Below are 27502 nucleotides of genomic sequence, written 5' to 3' on the forward strand. Positions count from 1 at the left end.
GGACTTGTATTGTGTCCTTTAAATAAATAATATTTATCTCTCACCAGATGGGGTACTTTTTTTGTTGTTCTTTTCTATCACAGAACAATACATTATATATACTGTGATGGACTCTCCCGTTGGTTTTGACGTAAGATCCAACAACCTACACGTTCTTTGTCAGTCATAATGCCTTTCTCGAATGTAACATTTGATTCCTGACAACGATTTGCAAAGAGGCCCACAGATGTTACAAGTATGAGGATTACGGGTCAGTGCAGGCGGAAAGCAGACGTTAAACGTCAATGATGAATAAAGCTGCTTGTATGACAGTGACACTTGTTTACAATTATCACACTATCAAGATAAGGAGACACAAACACTCACACACATGTATGTATAATATGATGGGCTTCTTTTAATTTGCCTCTACCAGGTTCAATCACAGCGTTTTGGTCAGCCTAGGACTATTATAGAAGACACTTGTCCAAGGTGTCACACCCTGAGACTGAACCCAGAACTAAGTAGTTCAGAAGCAAACTCCTTATCACACTGCCCTGTCTGTGCCCCTATATTGGCCTCAGTAATTGACCAGTACTTATATTATTGACCCTGAACAGGCAGAATCATTAGCATGCCAGGCAAAATGTTTAGTGGCATTTCATCTGCCTTTATGTTCTGAGTTCAAATTCTACTAAGGCTGACTTTGCTTTTCATTCTTTCAGGGTCGATAAAACAAGTGTCAGTTGAACACTGGGGGGTCGATGTAATTGACTAAACCCCTCCTCCAAAATTTGAAACTAAAATATTACTGACCCTGAAACAGTGAAAAGCTAAGTTAACTTTCAAAGGGGGAGATAATGATGTGATAATAGTGAAGGTGGTGGTGGTGACAATGATGATGATGATAATGATACTGACACCTTATTTTTTGGGTTCAAATTCACAATATATAACCATGATATATATTTATCATTTATTGAACAAAAAAAAAAAAAAACTATGCAAATTTTGTTTTCTGTTTTTTTTTTAAATATTTTATGTATATTAATGTTATTATTTTTTTAGTAACATGGAATGTATTCATGTCCATCTTTAAGGTCCTTTGGAATATATCACCATCATAAGAGGATCTTGTATTTTTCTGTCCTTGGTACTCTGTTGATAACAAGACGTCCATCATAGCTCAATGATGCAAAGACCCAAGGGTCAGCAGTGGACCAGTCCACTCGATAGACACTGTCTTCATGTTCTTCATAGGTAGCAATAACTCCATCATTTACTTTCTCTCGTATCCTACAGAACAAGAATATGAGAATAAAACAAGGGCCTGGGTACAGGGGGTGAAAGTGCACCCCCTAAAATTTTGCAGAGGTGCAAAATTTAATATAGCACTCCTCTACTTACCTTTCTCAGGCTTAGAAAATAAGAACAAAGAATTAAAAAGAACCCCCACCCCAAAAAGATCCCTTGAAAGATATATTACTGAACAAGGAATTGAACACTTACACTTCTTTGCCTTCGTTGTCGCTGTTGTCTTCACTTTCGACTAAATAACCGAAAGGTTCAGAGGAAAGAGACACGATGTTGTTCAGGATGACTCTGCTGTCGCTACTAGAGGTGAGGACTAACTGGTCATGGAAATGGTTGTAACGTACTGACCACACCCTATTACAGAGAGAAAGAAAAAAGAAATTGCAAAAAAGATAAAAAGTAGAGATGTGAATTATATGCACAGGTGTGGCTTTATAATCAGGTATGGCTGAGTGATAAGAGGCTTGCTTCCCAACCTCATGGTTCTGGGTTCAACCCCACTATGTGGCACCATGGGCAAGTGTCTTATACTACAACCTCGGGCTGAACAAAGTACTGGGGTTGATTCAAGGCGGTGCCCCAGCATGGCCACAGTCTAATGACTGATTGGTCCTCTTTAGCATTGTACACAATCTAGTCTTGATTTGTCCCGGCTTGTTACTAAAGAGGGTATGTAGCTTGGAGATCAAGGAGTCTCTCCAGGTTGAGCAGTTGCTTCTCTGCATTGAGAGGTCACAACTCTGGTACTACAGACATGTGATTAGAATGTGACAGGAATGAATTGCAAGATGGATTCTTCAAGTAAGCCAACTGGCAGGAGACCTAGAAGTAGCCCGAGAATGAGATCATCATCGTTTAACGTCCGCTTTCCATGCTAGCATGGATTGGACGATTTGACTGAGGACTGTTGAACCAGATGGCTGCACCAGGCTCCAATCTGATCTGGCAGAGTTTCTACAGCTGGATGCCAACCACTCCAAGAGTGTAGTGGGTGCTTTTAGATGCCACTGGCACGAGGGCCAGTCACACTGTACTGGCAACGGCCACACTCACAAAAGTTTTTTTTTTACGTGCCACCTTCACGGGAGTCAGTCCAGCGGCACTGGCAACGACCTTGCTTGAATGATTTCTAACGTGCCACCAGCACAAGTGCTAGAAGGCGACGCTGGTAACGAGAGTTGGCTGGATAATATCCATAGTCTTAGTTGGTCATGCTTAGGAATCCAGTCACAAAGTATAATGATGTTTGCTTTTCACAGGACCCTATGGAGGAGGGGGCCTGAGGACCCCCACCCCAGTGAGCTCCAAGAAAAGATAGATGGGTGGAGTGAAGAATATTTTTTCTCTTTTTTTTTTTGTCTATCTTTCTTGGAAGAATCTTTGTTTAAATGAGAAAAAATTATGATTGACAATAAGGTACCAAATGGTAGAAAATTTCAAGAGACACTTAGCTGCTTACCAATGAGAATGGTCAGTTAGAATCTTCAGTGGACTATTAGTGTTTCGCACATCCCAGAACTTGACCTTGCAGTCATCTCCGCAACTGACAAAACAGTACTGCTTATTAGGGTTGAAATCCAAGTCTCGGACTAGCTGACCATGAGCATTTTCAATAACATACACTTGTCTGGAAATAAGACAAACCAAATAACAGGATATACAGAGAAGTTATTTCCCCATTCAAATGTATACAAGTATGTATGTGTTTGTCCCCAACCACCACCACTTGATAACTGGTGTTGTTTGGTTTATGTCCCTGTAACTTAGCAGTTCAGCAAGAGATCAACAAAATAAGCATCAGACTGAAAAAAAAAATACTGGGGTTCATTCGTTTGACTAAACTCTTCAAGGTATTGCCCCAGCATGGCCACAGTCTAATGACGTGGCTAACTGGATACTGAATCTGTTTTGGCATTAGAGTCGTACACACACATGTACATGTGCAGAAATATACATATACAGATGGAGAGAGTGAGATACAGGGAGGGGTAGAGCGGGGGAGAGACTTGACACATACATACAGACATAACTCAGTAACACAAGTAGAGAGAGAGAGAGTAAGAATAAGAGAAACAATACAAATACATACAAACATAAATAGGAGATCACACAAATAAACAAAGAGAAAGAGAGAGAGTGAGACACAAACATTAAAATGTCTGATGTCAAATAAGTCAGCATCGAATCAACACGAGAATGGCTTGCCAAAAACCATCTCATGCCTTCCCCATACATTCATAAAGTGATCCTTTAAAAAATATATATATATAAAGACAACTATAATCATTCAGAATAAGACTTCTAATAGAAGTATAGACAAAGCAAAAAGAATTTGTTACTCACTTCATCGATCGTAAGTCCCAGCCCCGAATTGTGGTATCGTTGGCTGTGGCAACTTGAGAGCATTTGTGATGCGGATTCCATTTAGCTGCAGTCATCTTTGGTTGGCCTCTTGCTTCTATAGAGGCTGAACTAAAAATCTACAGCCAAAACAATAGCAATTTATATTTATATAATGAATGGGAATACAAAGTAGTACAAACATATTGTACAGCATAATTATGAAACTTACCAAGATGGTGAGCTGGCAACAGAGCCAGATTAAGATTTATAGGGGCCTAAACACTTAAAGGATTTTGGTGCCTCCATACATATATATATATATATATATAATTCAAAATATAAACTCTTTTACTTGTTTCAGTCATTTGACTGGAGCACCGTATTTTAGTTGCGATGATGAAAGAATCACACAAACAGGTAATCAACAAAACAAATATAAGAAAACAAAAATGCAAGTTCACCTTTGCAGAAGCAGAGGCCACATCGAGATTCCAGAGCAGAATATGGTTATCAGCTAATCCCAGTAGAGTATTTTCTTCTCCAGTGGGGTGCCATAATAGACTGTAAGAAAATGAAAAGTGACAGATGTAATGTCAGCTTGTTAGATATTGATAGATTCAAAGCCATGTGAATATAACAGTATTTGGAACACTTGGCCTTCACTATAGCTCTGGGCCGACCAAAACCCTGTAAGTGGATTTGGTAGACAGAAACTGAAAGAAGTTCACTGTATGTATGTCAGTATGTGTATATGTGTGAGTGAGTGTTTATGTGTCTCCTTGTCTTGATATCACCTGATTGTACATACACACACACATATATGTATGAGTGTGTGTGTATGTATGTATATATATATATATATATATATATATATATATATATGATAAAGGTTATGAAGGGTATTGGAATCAACCAAACCCTATACATATATATATGTATATATATAATCCAAGAAAGTTAGGGGTTGTGAATCCAACCCACTAAGGGATAATATCTATCCAATATACTGTCGGAAGGATACCCAATTATTATTACACAAGTGTTTTTTTACCAAGTGCAATAAATGGGTGCAGGTAAAAGGATATTTTACCCTTATATATATATATATATATATATATATGAATGTATGTATATATGTATGTGTGTGTGTTTTGTTTGTTTATGTACTCTTGTCTAGACATCACATGATAGTTGTAAGTGAGTATCACTGTCATACAAGCCACATTGTTTACTTCCAATCTTCCGTGAAAAAACATGTCTACCTGTGGAGAATTGTCTGGAAATAGGTAAAGGTTAGTGACAAGAAGGGCATCTGGCTGTAAAAAAAAAATCTGCATCAACAAATTCCACCTGACCCGTGCAACCATGGAAATATGGCTGTTAAATGATGATGATGATAATGATAGTCGAAGTGTTTTATAACCAACAAACATAGCTATTTGCAGTTAGATGATGAAAATGTCAGCTTACCACTTGATTTCACCATATTCAGAAAAGTCAAGCGGACATAATAATTTAAGTGGTCGATGACTGTTAGAGGGTTCTTCAGTAAAACTGTCATTTAAATTGGTTGGTAGCCTCCATAAAGCAGCCTGGACTTCAATCTTTGAGTCAACATCTAAAATTACAAATGAAATATTATTATTAAGGTTAAAAGAATAGGAATCTTAATGTCCAAAAGTATCTGAATTCCATATTTCCTTTCTCTTATTTCTCTCTCTCTCTCTCTCTCTGATATTAAATTTAATGAATTATACTTACGTTTGTTGTAACAAGTGGCAAGAATATCTTTATCCAATGTAGATGCACTGATGTACCAGATTTCTCCCTCTTGGTGGAGGAATACATTTTTGTTGATTGAATTGTATTCATCATCAAAATGTATATGATGGACCTAGAAGAGAAAACAAAGTATAGTGAGAGTTATTTTAGGATAGTGCTGTTGTAATAATATTAATCACTTGTATCTTCTCTACAGCAATAAACCTGTTTCTGTCCTATCATGCTTTAACCTCACATTATTTGGCATAAAGTCATTTCCCTCAATATGACACTTGCCTCAGTTTTGTCATCTCGTCTTGTGAGCTACTCTGTAATCTTACTGGTGCTAGTGCCATGTAAAAGGCACCCAGTACACTCTGTAAAGTGGTTGGTGTAAGGAAAGGCATCCGGCTGTAGAAACCATACCAAAGCAGACACTGGATTTTGGTGCAGTCTTCCAGCTCAGTAACTTTTGTCAAATAAGGCGGTAAGCTGGCAGAAACGTTAGCATGCCGGGCGAAATGCTTAGTGGTATTTCGTCTGCTGCTACGTTCTGAGTTCAAATTCCGCCGACGTCAACTTTGCCTTTCATCCTTTCGGAATCGATAAATTAGTGCCAGTTACACACTGGGGTTGATGTAATTGTGATTTTTTTGTTGCGATATGTCAAGTTTATTGAAGCAACGTGACTTGCAAAATATATCAATTCTAATTTTTGGGTTGATATCTAACATGATAATTAGAATAACTATGAAATTTAATTTTGCAGTTAAAAGCTTAAACAGTTCTGGTTCTCAGGATACACACAGTTTTGTCTGTACCAAGATTGAAATGAGACCAAATTAAGTCAAAAGTTTGATCAAATTGAAAGATAAAAGAAAACGAATACAACATAAACCAGTATAAAGGAAAGAGGTATGCAGCCAAATGAAGTGTACTTACTTGGTTTTCAGCTCGTAGACTTTGTGTTCCAACGAGAAAGCGTATGTTTTCTGTGTCACCCACTTGCGCAGTTAGGGCCCGAGCCTGAAAGATAAATAACAGTAGTGTTGGGCGGGGTCCACAAGAAATAATATATGGCTGTACATTTGATCATATATGGGTGAAGACACATGGCCCAGTGGTTAAAGCATTAAAGCATTGGGCTTACAGTCATGAGGTAGTGAGTTTGATTCCTGGACCAGGCTCTGCTGTGTTGTGTTCTTGAGCAAGACACTTTATTTCACATTGCTCCAGTTAATTCAGCTGTAGAAATGAGTTGCGACGTCACTGGTGCCAAGCGGTATCAGCCTTTGCCTTTCCCTTGGATAACATCAGTGGCATGGAGAGGGGAGGCTGATATACTGGTCTTCCATAAACAACCTTGCCCAGATTTGTGCCTTGGAGGAGAACTTTCTAGGTGCAATCCCATGGTCATTCTTGACCAAACAAGGTCTTTTTTAATTGATCATCATCAACAGGCATAGGAGTGGCTGTGTGTGGTAAGTAGCTTGCTTACAAACCACATGGTTCCGGGTTCAGTCTCACTGCGTGGCACCTTGGGCAAGTGTCTTCTACTATAGCCTCAGGCCAACCAAAGCCTTGTGAGTGGATTTGGTAGACGGAAACTGAAAGAAGCCCGTTGCATATATGTATATATATATGTGTGTGTGAGTGTGTGTGTATGTTTCGTGTCTGTGTTTGTCCCCCCAACATCGCTTGACAACCAATGCTGGTGTGTTTACATCCCCGTAACTTAGCAGTTCGGCTAAAGAGATCGATAGAATAAGTACTAGGCTTACAAAGAATAAGTCCTGAGGTCGATTTGTTCGACTAAAGGCGGTGCTCCAGCATGACCACAGTCAAATGACTGAAACAGGTAAAAGAGTAAAAGAGGTGGTAGGCCCAATCCACTGTCTATGTTTAGCACCCCCACCTGATACCTGGATGTTTTTAGCAGTGTTTACTGTGTTGCAAGCATTAGGACCAGATCACCACTCTAGTTCCCTCCTCACCCATACTTTACCTGCAATCACTGGTTGGAGAAATTTAACAAGTGCATTGACCATATCAATTTTACAAGTCAATGGTTTGGTGGTTGAAAAGGTTATGGGCTCTGCTTCTCCTACTCTGAAATTAAGCATACACTAAGATCATACAAGAAGCACAGTTTATAGTTGATGTCTGCTCCAACTAACAATAAATAGTAACAGCAATAGTTTAAAGGAGGAAAAATGGTGGTGGGAAAGAAAGAAATATTGGAGAGAGTACAAGAAGAGAAAACATCCCAGATGGAACGGCAGTGGAAATGATGGAGAGAGAAAAGGGTAAGGAAGAACAGGGATGGATAGAGCAAGAGAAAGAAAGGCCAGATGGCATCCTAGAGATATAAATATAAGGGCACAAGTGAGATAGAGGTAAGAGGTAACCTGGAAGAAAGTGTCTTGTGAATGACGAAAATATAGGAGCCTTGGGGGACAAAATGTAAGATGATGAGGCATGAAGGTGCGCATAGTGGAGAGCAGCATATATATATATATATATATATAAAATATATAGTTTTAGGGAAAATAACCAAGTTTCAAGAACTCATCGATGAAAATCCATAAAATATATAGTTTTAGGGAAAATAACCAAGTTTCAAGAACTCATCAATGAAAATCCACTATCACATATAGTGATAGTGATGACGGTAGAAATCAAGATACTGTAACACACATATATATATTTGTCAGACGTAGGCCATGATGAATACCACAAGGTATTGAAAATACGTATTCACCTTTATATAGTTAATTCTTTATATTGAACACTCAATATTTCATATATTCAATAAGACATATTTCATATTATAGTGATCTTGAAACTTGGTTATTTTCCCTAAAACTATATATTTTATATATATTTTATCTATAAAGCTCAATTTAATTTTAATTTTTTATAAATTGATTTTAATTGAGTTTTTACCTGTAATTTTGGATTTTGTCCCTAATATTATTATATATATATATTATTTTATTTAAAAGAGTTCCAACTCTGTCTGTTTTTTATGTTTTATTTATATTCTTGTAAAATTAATGTGGGATATAGAATATGGAATATATATATAATATAAAAATGGATGGTACAATGGAATGAAGTATTGAATGTCTTATTGAATATATGAAATATGTCTTATTGAATATATGAAATATTGAGTGTTCAATATAAAGAATTAACTATATAAAGGCGAATACGTATTTTCAATACCTTGTGGTATTCATCATGGCCTACGTCTGACAAATATATATATGTGTGTGTGTGTGTGTGTGTTACAGTATCTTGATTCCTACCCTCATGTCATGGTATGTTTTTTTCATGGATGGGCAGGCCGGCTGTAGTCCCACATATTGTAAGTCAGTACAGCTCATTGTCATCTCGTCTGTGAGATACAGAGACTTTGGGTCAGCCCTCCCCATTTCATCCCAAATTTCCTTTAGACTCCCTCTTCCCCAGGTTTCACTGATTTGGAGTGCTCAGCACTTTTGTATGCAGTAGTCGTCCTCTAAACACTCACATGTCCATGAGAGCACACTACATCTGGTTCGTTTAACACAGTTTTTTTTATTTTTAAATCGTAACTCATTAGTATACTTTGAGTGCCCAGCACTTTTGTATGAAAACTTAGATGATGGTAGGGGAGGGAGGAACCGAAATCCCTTGTTATTACACAGGTAACAATGGCACAGTGCTGTATCTGCTTATAGAACTTGATTACAGTTAAGCGGATCGACCAGGCAGAACTGGTGATAAAATATGAACTGTAGACTATGGCGTTGACAACTGTTGTTTTCAATACGAAATAATGCAGTTTCAAACTGATAATGCAAGAAATTAGGTGAATTATAGACTGTTTATACAAAATGAGACTATTCTGCACGAAGTAACATCAACAGCTAGTAAACACCATAATTTATCGGAGTCTTTATCTTCGCGGTCATCTAAACTGTTAGAAACTACACCCTCTGTCTTAAAAAAGAAAGAGTGTTTGGTTGAGACGCACAGCATTCACACAGGTTGATCACGGTTGGAATGTCTTTGATAATCGATCTGCTTCATCGGGGTTGACTCGGGGTAAAACAACAAGACAGTAAACAGCAAATGTTGTAGTTAGTCTAAAGATAATGCTTTGCTATTACACACATACATATATAATGTTATTACTGGCGGATTTATAACGATTATAGGAAATGGGACTGTTTTGTTGTTGTCCCAGGAAAGCTATGTTCAATTAGCATTGCAGCTCACATAGTTTCAAATAACCAGGTAGATAAACATGTAGGTATGATCAGCGCTGTCACAGTAGCATTACAAGGCCCCCTGGAAAATCACTGACACTATGTCCTATAATAGATATTTATTGACAAGCCACATCTATGGATTTAGAATTGGGTTCCTAAATTCGTGGGTGCTCGGGCAGCGGCACAGTGTGCCCATGCCTGGGTATGAGATCGAGAGATACATAAACAGTGAGAAAGTCAAAAAGAGAGACAGAGATGCAATATAAATAAAACAAATAAATGACACACATAGAAACATGGATGGACAAACATTCGGAGAATAGTCAATTAAATAATCATATTTTAACATTACGGAATGAACAGATGGAGAATGTTAGAATGTATTACTGGGAATTCGAGTCCATATATGACAGGTGCTTCGTCTTCCATGATTCACGATTGTTTTTTGGGGAAATAATTTCGATATTGTGTCGTCGGCTAGAAACACCGCAGCCATTGACGACTGTTGCAAAAACAGCACCACAAACAAGTTGTATATTACACTTGAAAAATTATAGTAAAAATATAAACGAAAAACTGAAGAAAGTTTTATTCGATAGAAAACAGTTGTAGTTTCACTTAAAGAAAGCTAAAAATAAATTAGCAGTTATTTAGTTATGCGCTATGCACACCCACCATACCTCGACTTACGTCGGTAATTGGTTCCAAGACAGGACTTAACTCGAAAAAAACATTAAAAGGTTTCTATTAGCATATATCTTGGATCTTTTTTTAATAAATCGGTTGCACATAATTTCACGTATTATTGATTTTTGGCGAAGATAAAGGACGTGGACAAGACACATTTCCGGTGCTTCTTTTTTTTTTTTTTCAAAAGTTTTTTCGGATTTCTATGTTTTTGCCGAAAAATCACGTTTTCGAAATTCCAATTTTCCCCACCTCACCACAGTTTATTAATTTTTAACTTTCTTTCGAATTTTTTTTTAATATACGTAGAAAAATACAGAGATCCCGAATTTGGGATTTTATTTTTTCAATTTTAATTTTTCTGTAAGAAACACTCAATGTCCCTTTCCCCACCCCACCACCTCCCCGCTTTCAAAAAACTAAAAACTCAGAATGTTTCACTTTTGTCTCATGTTTCACGCATGCGTAGAATTCAACTGAAATAGCAGACGTAAAAGATAGAAGACCACCACCAGAAAACCCACCATGCTAGAAACAGCTAAACTACATTATTTCTGAAAAAAATTTACCCACTTTCTAAAAAGCTAAAAGTGAAACATTCGGAGGTGATGGGTGGAGGTTGGGGAAGGGGATTTGAGTATTTTTTAAAGAAAATTTTCTTTTTTAAATTCTTGTATACGTCCCTTACCTTCGCTGTTAAAGGAAACATTAACCAAATTTTTTTTTTTTTAATATTTCCAACTCCCTCCTCACCTAATTGCCAAACTTTCCACTGTTTTTCGATTTTTGTCTTTTTAAGTTTTGGTTTTAAAATGTGGACAACTCTGCCATTCGTTTTCCCAAATAATTATTTAGATACTTTGAAATCAAAATTTTTGCCTGTTTGTGTAAGAGAAAATTATTAATAAATAACTATTTTTAACATACCCCTTAAATTGTTGCGAGAAAAATATTTACTAATAGTGGCTGTGTGGTAAGAAGCTTGCTTACAAGCCACATGGTTCCGGGTTCAGTCCCACTGCATGGCACCTTGGGCAAGTGTCTTCTACTATAGCCTCGGGCCGACCAAAGCCTTGTGAGTGGATTTGGGAGACGGAAACTGAAAGAAGCCTGTCGTGTGTGTGTATATATATATATATATATATATATATGTGTGTGTGTGTGTATGTGTGTTTGTCCCCCCACCATCGCTTGACAACCGATGCTGGTGTGTTTACGTCCCCATAACTTAGCGGTTCGGCAAAAAGAGGCCGATAGAATAAGTACTAGGCTTACAAAGAATAAGTTCTGGGGTCGAGTAGCACGACTAAAGGCGGTGCTCCAGCATGGCCGCAGTCAAATGACTGAAACAAGTAAGTAAAAGAGTAACACGTGATACAAGCGGAGGCGGAAGTGTGAGAATACCCCGCACCGTCACATTTAATTTCTGCTAATGTTAAAGGTGATCGCTTCAGAACGTAATCGAAGGCGGACGAGTCTCTACAGGTAACAGAGTTGACTACAGCTACTCAAAGGAAGGATTTGTAGTGTCTCCTCTAGGAGAAGCTATTTTTGCCTAAACTTTGTTGCCATAAGCCAAAAATAATATTCTGCGACGTCCAGATTTGAAAACATGCTTCATTAGAATTCCTCAAATACACACATTAGCTACCTCTCGTACAGTTGTAGAGTTTCTCCATACGCACAACAATACACTGTGAGCCGCTGAGAAAGAAGCCTCCGCGTGGTTTTTCGATCTGCTAGAAATGGCAGCTAAGTATCTTCAAGTCATACCCTGCAATCTTAATGAAAGCACATTGGATAAAGTAAAAATTGGGAAAAACATGGAATGGTAAAAAAAAAATGGGTAAACAAGATCTTTAATCATGGGTCTACTCGGTCAGGCTTGACCTTGTATCTAAACAACCTTAGATACTTCTGTTACCACTATCCGAAATTTATATATATGATTGACCGTTGACTGAACACTATTCAATTATTTTTTTCTCCGTGTTTTTCTCCTTGTCTCCGTATTCTTTCTGTTGAAGAGCGTAGCTCGAAACGTCAAAGACTTTCCGTATTCCCGAGCGTCATACTAATATATACTTTTGTTATTTACACCACCTGTCCTCGTCTGTTGTTATTATTTGTATATTCTCCCATATATATATATATATATATATATATATATATATATATATATATATAAAATATAGGCTGGGCTTTCAATATACAGAACAGCCAACTGAACATATGCAGTGATCTCCCCTGTCAGCATCAGCTGTGACTGTTCAATAATCGATTTTACACAAGCAATTTTAAGTTTGATCAGATTTCAACGCATTTTAAGCAGTATAGTCAGATTTTCTGTCCTCCAGATTGTTTTGCTTTTTGTTACTTTGTCATAATAGATACGAAAAAAATATGGCTCTAATTCAGTTCAGTTCGAAGTTATTAAATAATAATAACTATACGCCCATAACTAAATCATTGTTATTTCATTTTATTACGTTTAAAGACTAGTTTTTTAAAAAACTTTTTAATTTCATTATATTATGTAAAAAGATGGGCTGTCCTTAATATTTCATGGTATTCCAAACAAGGAAACTGAACCACATATGTACTTTTAAAATTCCCTCGTTGTGGAACTCTAATACAGAACAAATATTATGCATGGTTAATTATAACGTGTTTTTCACATTTTAATATTTATTTACAGAGACATTGAAAGTGAAGCATACAATGCGAAATTTAAGCTTGTTTAGTATCTGCATTTTGTACCATTATTTACGATTTATATCAGTGTAATGGCTCTCCTAAATTTTAGTACCTGTCTCCAACATTTTGAACAGATATTGTCAATGAATGAAGTGAATGTCCTATGTGGGGAATCTGTGTTCAAGCAAAAGTACCCAAATATTTTGTGATTTTGGAGATGTCCTTCGTCCGTAATATTTATATAAACACACTTTACGATAGTTCACTATGATTATGAAGTTAATATTATATCTTTTGCTGGTGATAATCGATTAAAATAGGTAGAAGACTATTCAGTTTGAAGAAACGTCATTTTGCTGTGGAATTGACGAGGAAATCAGATTCGATTTTTAAAAAAAAGAAAAATGTAATCTTGTAGTCCACAAATGTGTAAATGCTAGAAAGAAAAAACTCTGAAATTTAAAGGAAATCTACTGTCAACATTTGAGATTTAGAGATGCACAAGGGAATAAATGCTGGAGAAGAGCGTTTTCACTGCGAAACATGTGGAAGATCATTTAGTGATAATTGTGGTTTAAAGACACATAACAGAAGACATACGGGTGAAAAACCCTATCACTGTGATATTTGTGGGAAGTCGTTTGTCACTACTGGGGATTTAAGAAAGCACAAAAGAATACACACTGGAGAAAAACCTTATCGTTGTGAAATTTGTGGGAAGGCTTTCAGTTATAATAATAGTTTAAGATCACACAAGAAGACACACACAGGGGAAAAACCATATCACTGTGAAATTTGTGGTAAATCTTTCAGTCATAATAGTGATTTAAAAACCCACAAAATAAGACACACAGGGGAAAAAGCATATTCCTGTGATACTTGTGGGAAATCTTTTGTAACTGTTGGGGATTTGAGTAAACACAAAAGAACACATACCGGAAAAAAACCATTTCATTGTGGAATATGTAGTAAGTCGTTCGTCTGCAACAGTGGTTTAAAACGACACAAACAAATACATACTGGAGAGAAGCCCTTTCACTGTGAGATATGTGGGAAAACTTTCAATGATAATACTTGTTTAAAAGCCCACAAGACTATACACACTGGAGAAAAACCTTTTCGTTGTGAGTTATGTGGAAAGTGTTTCAGCCATTACAGTAATTTGAAAACACACGAAATGATACATACTGGAGAGAAACACTTTCACTGTGAAATATGTGCAAAATCGTTCAGGAATAATGGAAGTCTAAAAAAACATAAAACTATACACACTGGAGAAAAGCCATTTCGCTGTGAAATTTGTGGGAAGTCTTTTAGAGAGAACAGTTGTTTAAAGACCCACATAAGGATACACACTGGAGAAAAACCATATCACTGTGGGATATGTGGGAACTGTTTTAGCGATAACAGTAGTTTAAATTCACACAAAAGAACGCATAGTGGAGAGAAACCGTTTCAATGTGAGATATGCGGCAAGTCTTTTCTTCGAAGTAATCATTTAAAAATACATGTGAGAACGCACACTGGAGAAAAACCATTTCACTGTGAAATATGTGGGAGAGCTTTTGCCTTGAAGACTTTACTTGTAGCCCACACACGTGTCCATACAGGAGAAAAGCCATATTATTGTGAAATATGTGGAAAATCTTTCTCTGGAAATTCTACTGTGATTGTACATAGACGACTACACACGGGAGAAAAGCCATATCAGTGTGAGACATGTGGCAAATCTTTCAGTGCCAGTTCTAATCTTGTAAGCCATAAAAAAATACACAGGCTTTAAAGAGAAATAATTGTCATAGAATTTTGTTTAGTAATAGAGACAGATATATATATAATGCAAATTGATATTGTCACTTCTATAATTGTGAACAATTGTTCATACAAAGATTTGATATTAATCATATGTGAAAAGATCATTGATTAAACTTGGTTTAATGTATACTGTTGATGAATATTACTTCATAGTAGTCATATTGACCATTTAAAACATACACACACATATATATAGATGCTTTTCCATTATTTGTTGTGGAGGCGCAATGGCCCAGTGGTCAGGGCAGCGGACTCGCGGTTTCAATTCCCAGACTGGACGTTGTGAGTGTTTACTGAGCGAAAACACCTAAATCTCCACGAGGCTCCGGCAGGGGATGGTGGCGAACCCTGCTGTACTCTTCCACCACAACTTTCTCTCACTCTTATTTCCTGTTTCTGTTGTGCCTGTAATTCAAAGGGTCAGCCTTGTCACACTGTTACGCTGAATACCCCCCCAAGAACTACATTAAGGGTACACGTGTCTGTGGAGTGCTCAGCCACTTGCACGTTAAATCCACGAGCAGGCTGTTCCGTTGATCGGATCAACTGGAACCCTCAACGTCGTAAGCGACGGAGTGCCAACAACAAGTGCCATTATTTGTAACATTAGTATGTATTGGTTTCAAATTTTGGCACAAGGCCAGAAATTTAGGGAGCAAGGCAGGTAAATTACATTGACCCCAGTGTTCAACTGGTACTTATTTTATCAACCCAGAAAGGATGAAAGGCAAAGCCAACCGTGGCGAAATTTGAACTCAGAACATGTAGACCTGACGAAATGCTGCTAAGCATTTTGTTTGGTATGCTAATGATTCTGCGAGATCACCGCCTTTGACATTAGTATATATCAATGTCCTTTATCTCACTTATAGTCTATGTTATAGTAAATACCAGTGCCATAAAATAAAAGCACATATGTCAGCATATATGTATTTCAAATTACCTAATATGTCTTTACTACAATATAGTTGTTTGCATTTGGCAAACAAAGTACAACTAAAAGATTGATTGAAAATAATTTGAAAATAAAAATATGTACAAATAGAAATTGGTTTAATTATATTCTCACTTCAAACTCACAACCTCACGATCGTAAGCTTGGCGCTCTAACCACTGAGCCATGCACCTTCACATACAGTAATGGCAATTATATAATACAGTTCATTGAAATTGGTAATTTAGTCATTCCTGAATGTAATGATAGTATTGGGAAATCAAGTTATTGAAGTATTCATGTTGTGTTAAGAGTGAATATTTCTTAATAAACAATGTTCTTTGTTTTATTTCAGGGTGGATAAGCAATAAGATTTGCTTTTGCTCCTACACATGATGTTCCTACATAAAGTTGGCCATGTGAACAGCATGGTTCTTCAAGTATTCTTTTAGTGTTTAGCCCTGACTTTTATTAATGCTCATGGCAAAAGAAGCTCGGATAGGAAACTGTAACCATTTAAATTGGAATGGGGCATTAGATGGTATAACTGGTATGTGAGGAATTAAGACGGTGTCACCTTTACCACAATCAGAGAGAATACTTGCTTCAATGCAGTTCCTCATAAGTTTGTGCACAATTAGTCTTGTACCATTGCATAATTTTGGTTGAGACAAATTAGGCAGTAGCATAATAGGAGTCCCTTTTTTCAGCTGAAGACAATGAAGAGCTGTATCTGGTGGTTCTTGTGAGTTAAAAAATTTGATGGGGTAGTTAACACTATCCTGATCATCAACACTGTCAATTTAGTTATAAGTGAATACTTCTCCTGGAAGTTTATTCAATGGCATATTATTAATGCTATGAACTGCATCATTTTTTGGAGTCAGGATAGCTCGACCACAGATCCAATCTGTATTGTTGGAATTATGAAGATTAGGAAAGATGTGGGTGTTTGTTCTTTTAGTGAGGGAAAGGGAAATGGATAGACAGGTAGAGAAGAAAGAAAATCATAGAGATGGTTTCACTTCGCAGAACAAACAAAGGCAGAATCTCTTTGAAGTAGCATGACTGAGAATATAGAGGAGGAGACAGAAAGAGAATCAGAGATGGTGTCTGGTTTTAGTTTCACTTTGTGGGACAAACTGACAGAATCTCTGGTTTTAGTTTTATTTTGTGGGACAAAAGGACAGAATCTCTCTATATATAAAGAAGATATATTTGTTTGACTCTTTGGCATTCAGATTACTGTGTCAAATGTAGTACTTATTTATTAACATTGTTTTGAATTAATCATGCATTATCTAACAGCTTCAAGACTGATGATGTGCTTGTTTTTAGAATGACATCGTACGGTAGGTGTGAGAGACTAGATATCTAGCCAGTTTGAATGAAAAACAGTTAAAATATTTGGGCCAGAGATGGCTGGTTTAAATGCTAAAGGGTTCATACATTTTTCCTGTCTCTTTTTTGAGAAAACTCTACCAATATGAATACTGTATAGACATGAAGCTGAACTCTTTGGTGATACTGTCATAGATTGACACTTTTTTTTCCTGATTCTAACATTAAAAATTTCATTCAGAATGGCTGACTGCTATAATATGACTTGTGCAGGTTGAACTATGTAAAATGTTAGAGAAAGAAACTAGTTTCTTGCAATGCATAACCAATACATACATCTGTAGCAAAATTTTTTCAGGGCTTCTTAAGATGCTATTGCAGATCCCCAATTTACTATTTCACAGTGTAAACCCCACCAAAATCTTATATGGACCCTCAGGGGCCATGTGCATCCCAGTTGAGAACCACTGGTCGAACCCATGCAAACATAGAAAAACATGTAAAACAATGAAAAAGATATATTCAGATAGTGGATTTTTCTCTGATAATGTTATTTGAGGCATTGTTTTACAGCTGGCTTGCTGACACAAACCCTCACCAAGTAAGGAGTCAGTTATTCCACATGGCTTGATGTACAACTATGCTGCTGTTAGAGTACCACACATGTACTATATTAGTTAGAATACCATACATGTATTGTATTGTGTTAGCTATGGACATATACACTGCAAGTACTTTATTTAATCATCCCCTCAAAAGAAGAAAAACAAAGATTACCATGACAGGATTTGAACTCAGAGTATAAAGGATTCTAGCTAAACCACCAGATAGCATTCTTTTGTCTGTCACTCCACAACTCTTCTACAGTAAATAAGCAAATGTTAATACTTCTAAAAACAAATACAACAGTACAGAAATATTGAAGAAAGAAAATAAAGAACACAAAGATAACTTAGAACTTTATTTACAGATGTAACAGGATATAACCAAATATCAGTTTCCTTTTTCTTTTAGAACATGACACACATTGGTACTGTTAAAGGAGACTAAATTATCATGTACCTGCAAGAGGGTGTTTTAAAGTCTGTTTGTGTTTATTTGTTTAGACACTTGCTGTGTGGTTCTTTGTTTGATCTCACTGCACAGAAAATTAGGCAAGCATTTTTTGTACCAAAGAAGACTTGAACTGACCCAAGAATGAGTAAAATTGGGTACATGGAGTCCATTTGAGGCATTGTATTAGTAATTCAAACAGCCAGCTATCTCATACTGATGATTATGTAAAATGTACAAGTTTCCATGGAATTAATATTCAGTCATTTATACTACAATGCCATGAATAGGAATTGGTTGAATGATTAGAATTCTGAGACTGCCAAAGGAGAAATTATTCAGTTATGGTCGTCATGTGGAAGGTTAAAATTAAGGAGGGATGAAGGGCTGTCTATGTTGCTTTCCTTGTTTGCATAGATGAAGATTTGTTTATATGGCTAGCAATAATATAACCATCTCTTAGCTTTTTAACCACTGGCTACATTGCTGGAGGTGATAATATTACATTTTTACATTTCTTCAATACTATATCCATTGGAAGAGCTTGTATTTTTCTTCACCTTTGGCTTCCACTTAGCATTTAGTGTTTTTACCTCTGGTCCCAGAAGCTGTGGCACGTTTTGATAAGTGAACTAAACTTGGCGAGGGTAGCTGATGAATTACACAACTCTTGGTTGAGTTAGAGCATGTGAAGACTGAGGCAGATCAAGCAGACGAGAACAGTGGGCTTCATGGGTTAAAAAAAGAAATAACAAAAAGCTTCAGCAAGCATTGTAGAGTGCTAAGAGCATGACAAGATATTACAAAAATCTTGGTAACCCACAGTATCCAGATCTACTACCATGTCTCTAAATTGCAACTTGAATGAGAGTTTGATGTTGCCCAAAGTTCCTGCACTTAAATCCAATTCATGTACAAACACCATGTGATGACACTGCCATTATCCTATGCATCAACAAAGGATGATTGATTTCTGACATTATATTAACAATTTCCTCAATAAGTACATAGTCAACAAGAGCTTTCTCAATCAAAGTAGATATACTGAGTATTGTTGAAGCTTTAATAGTACATTCAAAGATGTGTCACAATCATAAAACATACCTTTTTGCTATGATTTTTCTGTTATTTTTAAGTGTAAAACAAGGAATTGGTGGAATTGTTTGTCATATTGGATTAGAATGTATGAAGAAATGGTTGTCTGCAGTCAACTGATATAGTTGTGTTCCGATACAAATACTGATTTCTTTCATATATTCAAAGGTTTCAAACTCTGAGGAAAGATGTTTGACTTCAGTACTTAGTTGCTGCTCCTTTTAACAGTGGAAAGATGAAAAGACAAAGTTGGCCTTGGTATGTAAATGAACGTAACTAAATAATGTAAGGTATCGTTGTGTCCTTCACTTCACTGACTTTACCATTCTCCATCATGATTCCATATTACATATAAACAGCATTAGCAAAATTTCATGTCATTCTGAGCAGACGGTTGTAATGTGGAAGGTTAAAATTAAGGAGAGATGATGGTCTGTCTATGTTGCTTTCCTTGTTTGCATAGATGAGGATCATATGGCTAGCAAAAAATAACCATCTCTTAGCTTTTTAACTACTGGCTATGTTATAAGAGGTGATATTACATTTTTACATTTGTTCAATACTATAGCCAGAGTTTTTAACATTAGAAGAACTTGTATTTTTCTCCATTTTTAGCCTCTACTTAGCATTTAGTGTTTACGTCTGGTTGCAAAAGCTGTAGCATGCTTTGATAGGTGAACTAAACTTGGATAGGATAGATGTTAGATCGTACAACTCTTGGTTGAGTTAGAGCAGGTTTATCTGATCATGTGAAAACTGAGGTAGATCGAGCAGACAAGAATAAAAGTGGACCACATGGTTAAAAAAAAAAAAAGCTTTAGTAAGCATTGTAGAATGCTAAGAGCATGATAAGATATTACAATCTTGCTAACCAACTGTATCCAAACCTACCCTCAATCATTTAGCAGTGAGTTCATTTTTTTGATTACATATATTTCATTGTCCATAGGAACAAACATTTTTATGACATCAAGGGATAGAAATATAGGCATCAACATAAAAGTTCAGTAACTACTTGTCTCAATTAGTCATTAGTCTCGTTATCAGTGATCTGATCTCTGATCATCACTATGTGTCGTACATTATACCAGACTAGATTGAAACAAAAGATCTTTGTTCCTAAGGCCGATAACATTTGTATTCACCAGGAAACTGACACATAAACACATTTATACGAATATTACACTTAGATTAACGAATAAGAAATACAGGCATGGGTGTGTGGTTAAGAAGTTTGCTTCCAAGCCACTTGGTTTCGGGTTCTATCCCAATGTGTGGCACGTTGGGTGTCTTCCACTGTGGTCCTGGACCAACCAAAGCCCTGTGAGTGAATTTGATAAACAGAAACCAAAAGAACACTGTCGTGTGTGTGTGTGTCATTGTCTTGGCATCACACAATGGCTATAAATGAGCAATACCCTCATTCAAGCAGTCTCCCAGGAAAGCATGTCCAACCATAGAGAAATATTAGCTTGCTTGGAAACGGATGAGGGTTAGCAACAGGAAAAGCATCTGGCCATAGAAAATCTGCATCAACAAATTGTCCTATGCATATGCAAGCATGGCATCATGGACATTAAAATCATGACAATCCTTGATAAAGATCATTAATCAATCCAACTGAAGTATAAGTGCATGTATAAACATTAGAGCAAAAACAAAACAAAACAACAAAAAGTACTCTTTTCTCTCCCCAAACAAGAAGTTGATTGTCTAATTCATAAACTTATTTCAGAACTTTAAAATGTCTTGTTGTGTAGGTATAATATAATGTGATATTTCAGGCTTTGAACACAGAATTAATGATATAAATTCCCATATATATTTAAAATGTCTTTTTTCTTCCATAATCAAATAGTGACTCCTTCTACAGCTACATGGCTCCTCAGTGGTATGTGGTCTAATAAGTTCTCAGAAAGACACACACCCCCAGACTGTGTTAAAAATGAGTTTGTTCTTACTTGATCTTTGATGCATTTTCATTTTGTTTCCAGGAAAACTTTCAACAAGTCTTTATAAAGCTGTATAACCGAACTAATAAGAAAAAGTAGTACAGTTAGTGGAAAAAAGAAAAAAAAAATCATTACACACTTCATAAAATGAAAAAAATGTTTTGCTGTGACAACTTGTGTTTTCAAGCAGATCCAAAATCCGAAAGGCAACCAATGAAATAATCACTGATCTATACCATTTCTGGTGAATGATCAAGTAAAAGAAAGTCATAGAAACCATCAGTGATTTCGCTTTTTATGGTTGGTCAAGGATTTTTTTTTAGTAAAGGATTTATTACAGAGTGAACAGCTGTAGGTATTCCTTGAATGTAAAGTTTGGTGCCTCTTTAAGTGATCCTTTTTCGAAAATGACTTATTGCATACATCACAGCTGAAGGGTCTGTGGCCTGTGTGTGTTTTTTTGTGCCTTACTAGAATACTCATTTTATTAAATGTCTTGCTACAAATTATACACTCGTAGGCATTTTCCCCTGTATGTACTCTACCATGCTCCAACAGTTTACAACTTTCAGAGAATGATTTGCTACAAATTTTACACAGATATTCATTCTCGCTATTGTGCAACACTTTATGCTGAGTTAAGGCACCATACTGAGCAAAAGTTTTACCACAAATTTCACAGCAGTAAGGTTCTTCACCAAAGTGTACACGAATGTGTTTCATTAATGATTTTTTGGCTAAGAAGAATTTTCCACAGTCTAAACAGTGATGGTATCCTTTACCAACATGTGAGCGACTGTGTTCAATCAAGCGTAAATCAGTTTCAAACGATTCTTCACACACTTCACAGCAATAAATCTGGCCGGATATTTCATTATTCTTAGATTGGCAACCACAGTCAGACAAAGATTTACCACAATCTCCACACTTGGAAGTTCCTTGCTCAATCCCCACTTTCATGTGTTCCATTAATGGTGTCCTTTTTTTGTGTATTTCAATGTGTACAGATAAAGCCAAATTTGTTGAGAAAGATTTCCCACATATTTCACATTGAAATAGTATCTCATCCTTGGGTGCATTTTCATCATCAATTGAAATCATTTCACATTTATTTCGGTCATATGAAAAACCAATTTCTTGGTTAAATTTCATTTTTTTAAATATGTTATAACCTGAACCAAAAACATCCTTTATCTCATCATTCTGAGTATTTCTCCTCGCTTAGCTGTTTGTGTTTTATAAAAGAAATATATTTGTAAAAGTATGCCTTTATTGCATGCTTATCAGAAATCTAACCTCTATTATTTGATGTTCTTCTCCACATACAGATATATCTTAAAACAAATCTTTTAGGCAAAGCGTCCCTCCATATTTAGTTGGTGTAAATTCATCCAAATTAACTTTGTCGTCAGTGAATCAGTTGTTTCCATGAAGTGATAATGGTTATATTTTACTAAATAAAATAACTTCCATTTCGATTGTAAGCCACCGGGGCTAATCTTATCTGGTAAAGTGTCCTGAAGAAAGAATTAAAAATAAATAAACCAACAAAAATGTACGAACTTTAGTTTCAATGGTATAAAGAAAGCATCTTACCGAAAGGTAAATCGGATGACGTATAGAATATGTTAGCAAGGATTTACAACTATTCTTTATGAAATAAGTGGACGAAGAACATGCAAGGAAAACAGAAAGCTATATAGACTAAATACACAACCTTTGATAAAACTGTGAGATTAGGGATTAAACAATAGTTCAATTAATGCGGCCTTCAAACACGGAAAGATTGCTGCCTCTGAATTAAAGTGACCTGTTCCCCAATTCTCCTCCTCCTGCTGTGTCAAATGACCGACATACTGACCCCGTCAGCTCTATTAAATCTCAACAAGCAGCGAAGACAATAAATAAAACATTCCGGTACACTTGAATAAAGATGTCCACCCGTTTGGTTTCGAAATACTGAGCCGTCCTACACATTAAAATAACTTTTGTTTGTTTAAGGAACAATATATTTGCGAATAAAAAACGTAAAGATAACTATATTAAGCTTTTTAATCCAATTAATTATGATAAAGTAATTTTTTTCATTCATTCGATTGTAATAGGCTCCTTAGTGTCACTAACCTTTTCCAAGTTTTGTCGGCAAAAATTAGATTTAAAAAATACAGTAAGCAAAAAAAAAAAACAACCCACAAACTCCTCTAACTTTAAATTATACACAGACAAAAAAAATGTTACTTTGAATGGAAGCCACAGTTTTTTCGTATTATTAAAAAAGTTTTGAAGGTAAATCCTTAAGGTTTTCCACAAGGATTATTTCTTGAATCAACGGTATGCATTTGAAAGAATAATAAAAAAAAAAGAAAGCACATTAGATAATCTCACACTTACAGATTATTAAATACAATAATTACTTCATAATTTCGTTGTACATTTCATGATATAAGTCTTCGATTTCTATCTTCCATTCACAACTGGAATCTTCAGTAGTTTGATCTAAGTTACAAGACAACCTGTACAACCGGTCCGCTTTGTAAATTATTTACATCCACATTTGAACGCAAAATAATTTGGTCTAATATTCCAAATACTAACCTATAACAGAGAAGTTATTTATTTTAATAAAATAAACCTTAATACAAAAATATCTTCGTTAATTAAAAAAAAACCAATTAAAACACATGGCATGTATTTTGTAAGAAATATGGCCACGAAAGGGTTAATCGCAGTAGAAGATGATTCAGAATTTGATGAATAAAAGACAAACGCACGACCAATATGTAAATAATTTCTTCTTGATTTCTTCCCCAGGCCATAGTCGTTTAAGTATAGTTTTAGTAGAATACTTACAATGAAAACACAAAGCATCAATGTGACTATATTCATCCAGTGTCAAACAACAAAAAGAAACATTGTTAAACAATTAATTACAATGAGAAAGAGCAATGTATTACTGCCACAACATCTTTGGATGTAAAATATAATAGAAACGTAATCTGAGTATCTTGTTTTTTTCTTTTTTTTAAATGATACTTACATAGAAAGAATAATGCATCAGTACCGATGCTTGTTCCCAATAATCCGTAGGATTTTTGTATAAAAACGGAATGACATGGATACAGCCAGACCAAACTAACTGATAGACTTAGATGTCTATAAACAAACTCATCTCAGTGGTCACTCGATCTGCCAGAAATAGAAGCCAAATTTCCTCGCAGAAAAAGGGCGACAAAAACCATTAAGTACTTTAAAAATGTGAGTCCCAAAGCCTTGTGAGTGGATTTGGTAAACGGAAAGTCAAAATAACATGTGTGTGTGTGCACGTGTTTGTGTTTACCCACCACCACCGTTTAACAACCGGTATTGGTTTGTTTATGTCTCCGTAACTTAGCGATTTGGCAAAAAGAGACGATAGAATAAGTACCAGGCTTAAAAAATAAAAGATTACCAAACTAAATACTGGGGTCGATTTGCTTGACTAAAATTCTTCAAGTCGGTGTCCCAGCATGGCCGCAGTCTAATAACTGAAACAAGTGAAAGATAAAAGGAAAAGAAAATATCTATCTATCTAACAGCACCAGCAACAACAAATATATATATACACACACACACACACAAAGACAAGCTGAAGGTTTCGGCCATAAAGTTTTTTAATCATAGGCTGACCTGGGACTAAGCGACAACATTTACCAAATATGAGAAAAGAACACATTACATATGTATACGTATAAAAGGTACAATAGAGATACAATTAGGGAACCTATACAGACATGGTCAGTCACTTAACTCGCTAGCAGCCAAATCACATTCTTCACATGGTTATAGGTGCACTTAAAAAAAAAGACGAGATGGTCACGGTTGAAATGCGTGTGAATATAAGTTTGTTCAGTTCGGGCTGATATGAGATACGTCGTAACTACGCGCACACATAAAAGTTTGGTAACAACTAGGTAGATTTTTAGAAGATAAATATGCTTTTTTGCCCAATTTAAGTTAATGATAGAGTGGGGGAGAGTTTAAATATGTGTAATGAAAAAAATATCAACTTGTATGGTATAAAATTAAATTAGAAACAAATCGTAATAGGGTCAGAAAATGATTTTTAAAAAAATAATGTTAAATAAATATGACAATCTTTGGTTTTAGGTATTTATAACTGTGGGATTGACTGATAACCAAAGAACACGATAAGAGGGACAGAATCCGAAAGCAGAACAGGAGCGAGGGAATGAATGAGAGAACAAGAAATAGAAGAATAGAAGCAGAATGTCAGCGTGAATGTTCTAAAAATAAAATCTAAGCTTGGTAGGATATTGGAAAAGAGAACACATTAGAAAACAGTAGAGAACACGCTCTCAACCAAATAAATATACGTAGTATTTTTTTTTTTCGTGGTGGAATGGGGAGAAGCAGGGCTGGATTAAGGCCCATGAAGGCCCTAAACACTTAAAATATTTTGGTGCTCCCATATCAATATAATTCAAAATATAAAGAATAGTTAACCATAAAATGAATTACTTTTCGAAATGAAACAAAAGTAACAGTAAGATGGAAAATTTCTTTATTTTCATATATAACATTAGGGTACTACTAAAGCAGCGCGGACCCGAACGCGCAGTCGCGCGTCCGCGCTAGCTAGTCGTGAGTGGTCGATCCTAACCCTAACCCTAAACACGTATTCATTTGCACACGCGGGTTAGGGTTAGGGTTAGGATCGACCACTCAAGACTAGCTAGCGCGGACGCGCGTTCGGGTCCGCGCTGCTTTAGTAGTACCTAACATTAGACTTTTTTTCACTTTATCTAGTTACAGCTCATGAGCTGTGGCCATGCTGGGGCACCGCCATTAAAATGTATAGGAAAGTTGGTTATACATCATCAGATGTATACCTGACTTTCCTATATAAAATTAATGAATATAACAGAACGCTGAACTCCAGACTATCAACTTAAACAACATTTATTCAGGTGGTAAATATATACATCTTTAGCTCTTGTTGTTACAGCTTCTGTGTGTGTGAGCATAGTTGTTGGGACGTTGTTATGTAGATGTAAGCGAGCTGTCGAGTGTAAGTCCGAAAGATGGAGAGTGACAGCTAAACACGTAAAGAGACTGTCTCCAGAGTTGGAATGTTGCACAGAGACACTGCTTGACACGTCCATGCTCATGGCCGGCCGACCGAGAAAGAGATAGAATTAAGCGGGAAAGCTTGCTTGTTTAATTTCACGCATGCGTGAGACTACGCATGCGCACGGCGTTACTACAGGGCTCCCTTGCCAGTGCGAAAACGCACGATAATATGAAATCTGTTAGAACGCCTGAGGCAGGATGGCCACTGAAAACCACCCACAAGATGTAGCACAAAACACACACAAAGAAAAATGAAACAAATTAAATGTACACTCGTGTGATACATGCATGCAATGTATAAATGAAATGACAATGACAAAACAACCGTGATGACAACTGTCCAGGAAACTGGAATCACGCGATGTAAAAGTCTGATTGTTTGTTTTCCCTGAAAGGAAAGAAAATATATGAGTGCACTAGTGTGTGTGTGAGTGAAAACACAGAACAAGTGAAAGTGTCTGTAGAGAAAAAATCCAGTTCGTACAAGAGTCCCACAAGGAGATAGAATGTCCTGTTGAAACTTGGCGACGTCGGGGGGAATGCTTGTAGTTGGTAGTAGTAATTGTTGTCGTCACGGTGGTAATCTTGGTTGAACGAAGCTGGTGGCGAAAAGGCTGTTTGGTGATGAGTGTTTGAAGAGGTGCGCTTTTACAGACAGTCGACAGACAAATCTCTGTGCAACCATTAGCGGAAACCTCGAATAAAATTTTCTTAACCCAAGATGAAAAAACGACCGTGCGAACTCAAAAAGGAGAAATGGTGACGAATGAAAAAACAGAGGACTCCTTTTATTTAAACGTGTCACACGGTCGAACACCAAAATATATATCAAAGATGATATACAAGTAATTATGTTATACTACGGTAACATAGATTTCGTAAATACCAGTAATGAGACGATAGAAAAGACAACCGTATGAAATGAATAACAAGAGTTATTTAGTGTGGCATAAAAGACGTATGTGTATGTGAGAGTGTGAATGCGACATATAAGAACATAATAAAAAACAGGCCGTCTATATGTATGTGAGATATCACAGCAGTTAGAAAGTCAGTACACGTGAGAGTTTTATACCAAGTTCTTTGAGTACACAATTGGAAAGTCGCAGGCTGTAATTCTTGTCTGTTTATCGTGAGTGGAA

The 27502-nt window shown here is 36.2% G+C and overlaps 3 protein-coding genes across 4 annotated transcripts; 1 reads left to right on the plus strand and 2 right to left on the minus strand.

Moving 5' to 3' along the window:
- Nucleotides 1-943: 943 nt before the first annotated feature.
- Nucleotides 944-10473, minus strand: LOC106874970 (EARP and GARP complex-interacting protein 1). Its single transcript, XM_014922895.3, has 9 exons — nucleotides 10044-10473; nucleotides 6340-6423; nucleotides 5398-5530; nucleotides 5107-5254; nucleotides 4098-4197; nucleotides 3637-3773; nucleotides 2753-2920; nucleotides 1489-1647; nucleotides 944-1275 (listed from the first exon to the last, which is right to left on the minus strand). The coding sequence occupies exons 1-9, from the start codon at nucleotides 10083-10085 to the stop codon at nucleotides 1101-1103; spliced, it is 1146 nt and encodes a 381-aa protein (XP_014778381.1). The 5' UTR covers nucleotides 10086-10473; the 3' UTR covers nucleotides 944-1100.
- A 1310-nt stretch (nucleotides 10474-11783) lies between these two features.
- On the plus strand, nucleotides 11784-15903 carry LOC106874973 (uncharacterized). The gene has a single exon (XM_014922897.3). It carries the CDS (start codon nucleotides 13537-13539, stop codon nucleotides 14821-14823), a length of 1287 nt encoding a protein of 428 aa, XP_014778383.1. The 5' UTR covers nucleotides 11784-13536; the 3' UTR covers nucleotides 14824-15903.
- A 2173-nt stretch (nucleotides 15904-18076) lies between these two features.
- LOC106874978 (uncharacterized) lies at nucleotides 18077-25174 on the minus strand. Of its 2 annotated transcripts, none has more exons than XM_089362323.1 (3): nucleotides 24268-25174; nucleotides 23622-23825; nucleotides 18077-22747 (listed from the first exon to the last, which is right to left on the minus strand). In XM_089362323.1, exon 3 carries the CDS (start codon nucleotides 22380-22382, stop codon nucleotides 21510-21512), a length of 873 nt encoding a protein of 290 aa, XP_089218449.1. In that variant the 5' UTR covers nucleotides 22383-22747; nucleotides 23622-23825; nucleotides 24268-25174; the 3' UTR covers nucleotides 18077-21509. The 2 variants fall into 2 exon arrangements, with proteins under 2 accessions (XP_089218449.1, XP_089218450.1); XM_089362324.1 differs by having other exon boundaries at nucleotides 23645-23825; nucleotides 24268-24404.
- Nucleotides 25175-27502: the final 2328 nt, after the last annotated feature.

The sequence above is a fragment of the Octopus bimaculoides genome, chromosome 14 (genome assembly GCF_046866305.1).
Source record: "Octopus bimaculoides isolate indiv1 chromosome 14, ASM4686630v1, whole genome shotgun sequence".
In the NCBI taxonomy this organism is placed as follows: domain Eukaryota; kingdom Metazoa; phylum Mollusca; class Cephalopoda; order Octopoda; family Octopodidae; genus Octopus; species Octopus bimaculoides.

What these genes read in the sequence shown, in the direction of transcription:
- LOC106874978 (XM_089362323.1), bottom strand. Translation starts at nt 22,382, where the DNA reads ATGAAATTTAACCAAGAAATTGGTTTTTCATATGACCGAAATAAATGT.
- LOC106874973 (XM_014922897.3), top strand. Translation starts at nt 13,537, where the DNA reads ATGCACAAGGGAATAAATGCTGGAGAAGAGCGTTTTCACTGCGAAACA.
- LOC106874970 (XM_014922895.3), bottom strand. Translation starts at nt 10,085, where the DNA reads ATGGAAGACGAAGCACCTGTCATATATGGACTCGAATTCCCA. An exon ending in GTCTACGAGCTGAAAACCAA is followed by an intron (nt 5,531 to 6,339) that starts GTAAGTACACTT and finishes TTTCTCTTCTAG; the next exon opens with GTCCATCATATACATTTTGA. An exon ending in GACAACGAAGGCAAAGAAGT is followed by an intron (nt 1,276 to 1,488) that starts GTAAGTGTTCAA and finishes CTTGTTCTGTAG; the next exon opens with GATACGAGAGAAAGTAAATG.